General features: G+C 46.2%; 1 protein-coding gene across 1 annotated transcript in view; it reads right to left on the bottom strand.

Annotated features, from left to right (window-relative positions):
• Positions 1-346: 346 nt before the first annotated feature.
• LOC135136827 (protein tiptop) overlaps positions 347-9,480 on the bottom strand; it is a 226,178-nt gene continuing 217,044 nt past the window's right edge. The window contains exons 2-3 of the mRNA XM_064066254.1: positions 4,820-5,009; positions 347-4,300 (exon numbers count right to left, since the gene is read on the bottom strand). Of these exons, the coding sequence (XP_063922324.1) occupies positions 1,030-4,300; positions 4,820-5,009 (3,461 nt within the window). The 3' untranslated portion in view covers positions 347-1,029. The remainder of the gene's footprint in view (positions 4,301-4,819; positions 5,010-9,480) is intronic.

Raw genomic sequence — 9,480 nt, 5'->3', positions numbered from 1 at the left:
CAATTATAAAATTAAACCATTACTTAAAATCCAGTTAGAAGATATTTAGTTAACCGCTTCATTAAATATGACACATTTTACGTATTCTAAATATACAAACGGCAATTTTGAAAGTACTCATTTAGCAATTTTTTTAAAATGTGTCAGTTAGTTTTTCGTGTTTTCTATATTTAAATGGTGTTTCTACTTACCTTTACGTGTTTGTAAACTTAAATTAGATTTTTTTATGTAGGTAGGTAAATGATACTCGTATTGTTCATAACATATATTTATTTGAGCCTTCATTGCGTTCAAATACAACAAAATATTAAATAAAGTTTAAAAATTTTTAATAACATAAAGGAGCTTTGCCATGAATATCAGCTAATGCGTATACATCTTTTGTATTATTCAGTATAGTATAATTATTGATAAATATTTATTTAAAAACTTTCTTGGAAGATGAGATATTTACGATATACGTATACGTAGTGTTTGTGTAATTTCATTTCAAACTTTTACAATATTCGTACTTAATAAATAGGTTCTTTCCATGATGAATGAAATCAGTGGTACCACAACTACATTTTGAATACGAATTTTCAATACTCCCAAAAGTACGATTTATTTTTCACCAACAACTAATTTAGTTTCATTTTTATTTTCTAAACGACAAAGGGCCGAACTTGCACCGGTCCGCCACCACCGTCCATCAAAAAACTACCTTACATTTTTACAACATGTCACATCTATCAGTAAATAAATTGTTGGCAAAAACTGACCGACGGTGGCTGCCCCCTCAAAGTATACATCTTACAATACTGACTTAATCGTTAGTATTTACAGGATTTTTGTGACTTAAAATTCGTATAACAATCATAATCACTTGAGAATTTGTAGTTCCGCTATCAATTTACAATATAATATCACTATAGCTACCGTTATTACTATGGTTGACGATATGATAACATCACAATATTAAACCGCTCACAGCGGCCATGCCTTCGAGACTATACTTTACAAAATAGGAATGTTCTGCACACGCACTATTTACACGTACTTGCTAGACAACTGCTTGGCCAACTCCGTGTACTTGAGAAACTTCGAATGCGGGCTCTCCTCGAACCCGGGCGGAACCGGCGGGCTCTTGCTCCCGGTGGATCCCGGCGTGCTCGCCGAGCTCGGCGGCGCCACCCCGGTACCCTTCAGCGGCACCCCCTCGCCGGACGAGCTCGACCCCTGCTGCGACGACTTGAGCGCCACCGGATCCGGGATCATCCCGTCCTTGACGAAGTGCATCTTCGACAAATGATGCCTGTACGCCCCCTTCGAGATGAACGGGGTGTCGCAGAACGCGCACTTCATGATCGAATCCGACGTCATCACCGCGTCGTTGCACGCCCAGCTGAAGGCCAAGATCGCCCCCGGCGTCGTCCCGGCGTTCGATGGAATATTGTTCGCGTTGGTGCTAACGTTAGAATTGGATGTCGCAGAATGTGTTCGGTTGTTCGTGTGGGTTTCAGTCTTATCACATAGTTTTTGTAAGGCTGCCAGAGGATGACTCGAGCCCCTCTTGCCGCCGGGAGGCGGCCCCGCGTCGCTCGCGGAGTTGTTGCCCGACAAGCTGTCGAACATGGAGCTCAACGCCCCCAAGCTGCCGCCGGGCTTCCGGTCGCCGTTGGTGCTCCGGGGAGTCCCGGAGCGGTCGCTGCTGGCAGGACTGGTACTGTTCCGACAGGGGCTGCTGGGGTGCGGCTCCACGGGCTGCCGAGGACTCGCCATAGGAGTCCCCGATCGCTTGTCGTCGTCGTCGTCCTTGGGACCGTTACTGTGAAAACTCCGCTCGTCTTCGTCGCGGTCTTCGGCTTCACGCTTAATGCTAACGCTATGATTCTCGAGTCTTTCGTCGTCGTCAACCTCTTTTTTTATGAGGAGGTCGCCGTCGTGGTCGGCGGCGGCTTTCTCGGAAGCCGGTGATTTGTCTCGTTTGTCGGGGGTGGAGCGCGGAGTGCTGTTCATGGGTACTCCGGGCGGCTCCATCTTTCGTTCGGGCGTCAAGGAGTCCACCCGGCTGCTGCCCCGCTCCGAAATCGAGCTGGATTCGCTGCCGCTCCTCTCGCGTCTACCGTAGTGGTGGCTCTGTTGCTGGTGATAGCTTCGCAACAGATTCATCGTTTGAGCGTCCACTAACGGTTTCGTGTAATCTACGCTTTCGTCGATCCCTAGTCGCTTTAAGATACTGGAACCCATCGGGGCTGTCGCCGGGCCGTGACCCGGAAAAGACGAATTTTGGCGAGATCTCGAATCGAAACTCTTCTCTATCAGTTTTTCGATCGCGTTGAGTACGGAGGGCGACGAGCCGTTGTTGCTTTCGGGAACCGCAGCTCCGTCTTTGTTAGTACTGAGATCGGTGACGGAGGGAGATCGTTGCTGCGGCGAAGGAGACTTATCGTTGACTTGCTTAGGCTTATCTCTGGTCGGACTCTCCGGCGGTAAAATATTATTGGACATCAACGCATTCTTTAAGAAATTCCTCTGATTGCTTCCAATGGTACCTCCTCCCACGCACTGCCGTATGTGATCCACAAACAACGAAGTTTCAATTTTATTTCCGCACTTTTCGCAAGTTATTCGGCCTGCTCCCGATGGATCTCGCATTTTTTCAATCAAACTTCCACTATCGCCGTTCTTGAACTCGTGCTGAGCTCTTTCCAACTCCAATAATTTCCGGACAGGCAACGACTTCTTGCGTTTCTCTCTCGTTTGCCTTCGTCGGCCTCCACTTTCAGTAATCGACCTCATTATGTGCTCTTTGTAGTGCGAATTTTTAACCATGTGGTTACTCAACTCCTTCAAGGAACTGAAGGCCTGATCGCAAACCTTGCACGTGAGAACGGCGCTGACGTGACTGCTGGGGCCGCCCGGGGGCTGGTTGCTGCTCGAACCGCCCCCGCCGCCGCCGCCCTTGGCGTCGTCCGACGACCGCCACGAGATGATCTGCTCCTGCGAGATGATGTTGGTGTAGTGCTGCGTCTGCTGCATGTGACTCGTCATTTCGGCTAAACTTCTGAAGCTTTGCCCGCACCACATGCACTTGAGTATCTGGCGCGTTTGTTCCGCACCTTTCCCCAGCCACACATCCTGTCCGCGCACTAGCTTCCTCGGCAGCGGCATCGTCTCCTTGATCAGCATGTTGAGATCGGACGCATTTGGCTTCGTGGAGTTCGTCGAAGAAGTGCTCGTGTTGGTGTTCGACGGCGACGTTATCTGAGGCTGCGGATTGATGATCTGAGATTGCATCGGAGGGACGGGAACGTTGACGCCGCAGTGTTTGGCTTCCTTCATGTGGGTCGTCATCGCGGCCAAGCTCGGGAAGCTCTGCTTGCACCACACGCACTTCAACACGTCTTTGGCCTGCTCGGCCCCTTTGTTCAACCAGTGCGACTGCCAAGCGCTGTGTCTGTTACTGGCGGAGTTGCCGGGGGCGGCGTTCGCCATGCTCCGGAACAAATCCTCGCCCCCGAGCTTACTCAACTCGCTCATCTTCTCCAGCGCTTTCGTGGCGTCGCTCGGCGTCGGCGTCCCGTGCTTCAGCTTCCCGTTCCACAGGTCCGGCGAGCCGCTCGACTTGGGCGACAAAGTCGACGCCGCCGCCACCGCCGCCGCGAAGTACGGCAGATGCGACGCTCCAATCGGCGACGGCCACTGCGGTAATACTTGCTGCGGTTTGAACTCGGTGCGCGCCTTGCGGTTCGGCGGTTGCGCGACGCCGTCGTCGGAGGTGCGCTTCCTGCTGCTCACGCTCAAATCCAGCGGCCCGTTCCCGGGCTCGCCGGCCGGCGGAGTGCCCGGCTTGCTCAAGTTCACCACGTCCGAGTCACTATCAGCGTCACTTTTTTGGCCACGTTTACTAAAGTCTAGGATGCCGTCGCCGGGGGGAGAGTGCATGGACGCGTCCACGGCGTGGAGCACCCCCGGCGGAGACGAGGAAGACGACACCAGCGGAGAGATGGGAGCTCTGGGGAAACTCGACGGCGACGTCATCATGAGGCGGTGCGACTGCTGGGCCGCCGCCGCGACGGCCGCCGCGTTGAGGTAGGCTGCCATGGCGGCGGTCTGGGGCGGCAGCAGGGCGGCCGCCGCCGCGGCCGGAAGGGTCGCCGGCAGGGTCACCCCCACCGGGCTGAGGGCGGAGGCGGCCATGGGGACTCCCCGCAGGAGGGCGGCGCGCTCCGACAGCATGGACTCGCCAGACGGACAACGGGGTTGCACCAGGGAGTCCGCCGAATCGCGAGAGTTGCACCGGGAGGTGGGTAAATCCCTGCAAGGAAGGCTAGCGGTTAGAAACTCATTCTGGCGTCGGGGGTCTACAACCCCGATTACACAATAATACTTATGCATTAATTTAAAATTACCGCCAAGATGACGTCACGGGCCTAACATGCGACGAACCTATCACGTGGCGAATTGAAAGGTATACAAGATCCAAAATCATCATAGAACACTAGAAATTGCTCTAAAATTTTATTTTATCATACCTATAGTTATTAACTTTATGGCAAAATCTTCGTCAGTCGAACAAAAATCGCTTATTATTGTATATATGTATATAAACAAACAAAACTGCTTTTGGACACACACCGACACCGCGAACTTTCAAAACTCCCGATGGGCAGGTTAATCCTGGAAGGAGCCCCGAGAACAACTGGCTCCCTTGGCACGTTGAAGCGGAAACGCGTCATTATCAAACCGCGGCTCCATTGAGATGTTAGATAAACACTAGCCGTAATTTACGATAGGATTGCCGAAGATTCTATCCGGTGCGGAGTTTCGCAATTACCTGCAGTTTAGTGGATCTTCGTTGACGGAGCGCGGACTAGAAGGCGTCGGGACGTCCCCGGGCGTCGGCGACGTCGCTTCTTCCTCGGGAGGCACGGGCGATGCGGCCGAAGTGGGCGTCATAGACCCGGTGTCCTCGTCGCCTTCCAGTTTATCGCCTTCTTCGGGAGAACCTTCTTCGCCGCCTTCCCCTGCAAAGAATAACAATGATGATTATGCGAATTCTGCAGACGCCAGTGTTTTTATGTTAAAAGTGGCAGTCGTTAATCGCGTTCCTGCGAGTTATTTTGCGTGTTTTCGGCGTGATTCGTTATGGAAGGAAATTTTCGAGCGGGAGATAGGATCGAGGCAGCACGAGCATATAATAACCTTTATATAGCGAACAGATGTTGAATTGCAACTGCAACTCTCGAACCAAATAGGTATATCTGGAAATGAGATCGCATCATCACGAGTTTTCGAAACAATATCGTAATCAAATGTCGTGTTGTTCTGTATTTTCGCAGCGTGCACACTACTTATTTTAATTTATCGTTGGTCCCGATCGCATTGTTTCCTCTTTCTGATATAAGTTTCTTAATGAAGTCGCCCCGCTTGATTGACAACCACCCTGAATTTTGACTCGCAATCAAAAGACCATTGTCTCAACTTTGATTAAATTGCTTTCACACTAAGTTTTTAATCATTTCAATTATCAGAAATCAATTTTTGGCGTCCACGTATTATTAATGTTGTCAAGTCTTGGAGCCTGTTTTTATCCAACGTCTACACGGTTGAACGTGAACACTACGCGACTTTCCATGAGAAATGACTTTAATCAAACGTAGCACATTAATAAAGATTAATTTATTGCAGCAGTTCCATTAAATCATTCAAGAAATGACATCTGCAGTTTGCCTTGAACTATCACGTTTTTCATCGTCTCTGTATATACCAGGTGTTGCTCGTAATTGATGGGTCAGTTCACATTCATGTTTGCGTTTCTTTTCCGACGTTGGAAAGAAATACGCAGACCGGTGCAAACGCTGCTAGAGATTTATTACCACCTTAATGCGCGAATGCAAATACGAAAATTACACACCCGACGGCGGACATCACATGCGGGAGACGACGAATGAAGACCTTAGAACCACAACAACAACCACCAATTTTCACCCTCACGAACAAAATCTATGACAAAATTCTTGAATTGTTTGCTCGTTGTTTGAACAAGCGGTATACACAACAGCGGTGTCAAAAAGCGATCTCACTATAGTCACGTTATTTCGGAATTAAAATGAGTGTGTGTCTATAGAAAGAGGGTGTATTTTTGTGGATTGAGTGTCCGTGAGTAGGGGACCAAGCGATCATGCGGAATTACGGTATAAAGGAATCTCCTCTCGAAATTTTCTCGTGGTGGCCGACGAAGTGCGCGATTGTTAGGTAGCCAGTAATGGCAGTAAAGTAATAAAGGAGATAGTGTGTCACGATCGTGAAATTCTCATTCTGCATGCTTTTGTGCGATGTTTTCTAGACGAGGGGTGTTTGATCACGTTAGGGAAATTTTTCGGTAATTCAGCGAGGTCGGTGGTTTTATCGGTGTGGTGTTGTTAGTGAATACCCGTGTGTGGACAAAGCCAAATGGGGTTGTAAATTCTGTCTGGCATCAAGTAACAATGTAATATGGACGTCGTAAGCTGGACCAGGGACGTGCAGGAAGAACGGGAGTGTTAGTAATGGCTCGATTAAATTGCTAAGGGACGCTAAAGAACGACATCATGTTATTGCATCAAATCTTCCGAGAGATATTGTCCATCATCAACTGTTTGTTTCTATTATTTTTCCCACAAACGTATATATTAATAACGGTTTTGTGTGCACGATACGAGCGATATAACTATGGAAATTGGAAAGCTTAATGAACGGAGAAAACGTTACGTCGTGGTTTTATGGGATTGTTACGGCGACCCGCTACACGTGCATTTCCACGTCTCGTCTAATCCGGGAGCGTCACCACAGACAAGATTTTCGCACAACACTAAACTAATTAAAAAAAAAAGTTCTAGATTTTTGTTAAAAGTCCGGAAGCGTCGCGTCCGATAAGATTTTTCCGTCCGGTGGTCAGCCCGTCCTGCACTTGAACAATACACGGCATGGTCCGCCGAGGTCGCCTGATTTATGCACCATTGTCTTTCATTTGAGCGCATATTTCTCGTATAAGGCATTCGTTGTGTGAGTAGCCGTATCTCACGAAGAAGAGGAACGCCGTCCCGTATTTCCTCGCGGTCGCTCGCTATCTAATGCCCGCCTTATCAGCGCCATGTCCGTCTGTCACGCGCACCTGCGACTCGCGCAGGATAGGATACAGCGCAATTAATTCCGGGAATCCTTAAAAAGCACCACGCTCGCTGCCAACCGGACCGAACAAACCAACACACGAACTCCGGCTCACTCCAATATCTTTCGTTTCGTTGGATATCTGATTGCTGTTAATGAATGTGAGACGAACGAATGTGTGATCTGATCTTCGCCAATTTATAGAATCGCCAGGACACGCCGGACTCCGTAAGTGTAACTGCCCCTTAACATGAACAATTTTGTGATAGCATCGTCGAGTGCAGGGCAGCAAGAACGGTAATTAATGGGCTTGTGCACGTTTTGAATCGTTGCTGGGAAATAACAATCGGGGATTTTTCGGTTCGATTAGTTTGCATGGTCAAGGCGGCCATTAAAGGACGGCGTAGATTAAATAACAAGTCACGTGACAATGTTACATATTATTTTAAAAGATCTTAAAATAAACTCTTAAAATAAACAAGGAGTTTTTCAGTATTCAACAGTATTAAACAGTCACTCGGTATTATTGTGATGTGTATCTGTCTGAGGAGAGTCTTAGAGTAAAAACAAGGTAAGTCGAGACGAAAGAAGAGAGTCAAGTCAAGACAAGCCAAATCGAGCCGGACCGAGTTAAAAAAAGTGCAGTCGAGCCAGACGAAGCCAATCTGAATCGACCAAACATTAGAAAAAGAAAATCGGTTCTTTGCAGAACCGCAAACGATATTACATCCCACAGAATTGCTTCGTAAATGGCGTCATATATTAATGTCGGTTCAAGATGACGTAATACAATTTTTATTTGTCCCCTAGTATGATCGATAGTGGATCTTTCAATTTTATTTGTTCTCTAGTATGTTTGATATTCGATTTTTCAATTTTATTTGTCCCCTAGTATGATCGTTGTCAACTTTTCAATCATAGTTTGTCTCTTAGTCAATTCATAGTCAATTTTTCGATTTTATTTGTCTCCCAGTACGTTCGACCGCTGACTTTCTAAATTCACTTGTCCCCTAATATGATCGATCGTCAACTTTCCAATTTTATTTGTGTCTTAGTATGTATGATTCATAGTCGATTTTTCAATTCTATTTGCCCCCTAGTATGATCGATGGTCGATGTGTCAATTTTAAGGTCCCTTTGTATGATCGACAGTCAATGTATCAGCTTTATGGTTCCCTAGTATGTATGATCTATAGTCGATTTTTCAATTTTATTTGTCTCGTTGTATGTTCCATAGTCGATGTTTTAATTTTATTTGTCTCCTAGTACGTTCGACAATTGATTCTTCAGTTTTATTTGTCTTCCAGTGTGATCGATAGTCGATTTGCTAATTTCAGTTGTCTCTTAGTATTTTCGCCAGTCGATGTGTCAATTTTGTGGTCCCTTGATATCTCCTATGGAGGATATGTCAATTTTATGGTCCTTTTAGTATGATCGATCGTCGATGTGTCAATTTTATGCTTCTCTAGTATAATCGATAGTCGACTTTCCAATTTTATTTGTTCCTTAGTCCGACTGATGGTCGATTTTTAATTTTTATTCGTCCCTTAGTATGATATGGTCCCGTAGTATGTATCATCAATAGGCGATGTAACAATTTTATGACCCCCTAGTTAGTATGATCGATTGTCGTTGTATCAATTTTATGACCACTTTGTATAATCGATGGTCGATGTGTCAATTTTATGGTCCCCTAGTATGTATGATCGATAGTCGACCTTTCAATTTTATTTGTCTCCTAGTGCGTTCGACAGTTGACACTTCAGTTGTATTTGTGTTCTAGATTTTTTAATTTTATTTGTCTCTTAGTATGGTCGCCAGTAAATGTGTCAATTTTATAGTCCCTTGAGATGTTCTATAGAGGATGTGTCAATTTTAGGGTCCCTTTAGTATGATCGATCGTCCATGTATTTTATGGTACCCTAGTATATTCGACAGACGATGTGTCAATTTTATTGTTCTCTAGTAAAATCGATAGTCGATTCAATTTTATTTGTTCCTTAATCTGATCGATGGTCGATTTTTCTATTTTATTAGTCCCTTAGTATGATAGAAAGTCGAAGTGTCAATGTTAAAACTCCTGTGTATAATCGACAATCGATGTATCAAGGTAATGGTCCCTTTGTACCATTGACAGCTAATGTATCAGTTTTATGGTCCCCTAGTGTGTATGATTAATAGTCGATTTTTCAATTTTATTTGTCCACTTGTGTGTTCGACAGTCGACTTTTCCATTTTATGATCCCTTTAGTATGATCGGTCGTCGGTGTATCAATTTTATGGTCCCTTAGTATGTTCGACAGTCGATATGTCAATTTTATGGTTCTCTAGTATAATCGACTGTCG

Source organism: Zophobas morio, unplaced genomic scaffold (genome assembly GCF_036711695.1).
Source record: "Zophobas morio isolate AGI-343-1 ecotype UQ-CSIRO unplaced genomic scaffold, CSIRO_AGI_Zmor_V1 ptg000004l, whole genome shotgun sequence".
NCBI classification, from domain to species: Eukaryota; Metazoa; Arthropoda; class Insecta; order Coleoptera; family Tenebrionidae; genus Zophobas; species Zophobas morio.
This window is presented reverse-complemented; position numbering and strand designations above follow the sequence as displayed.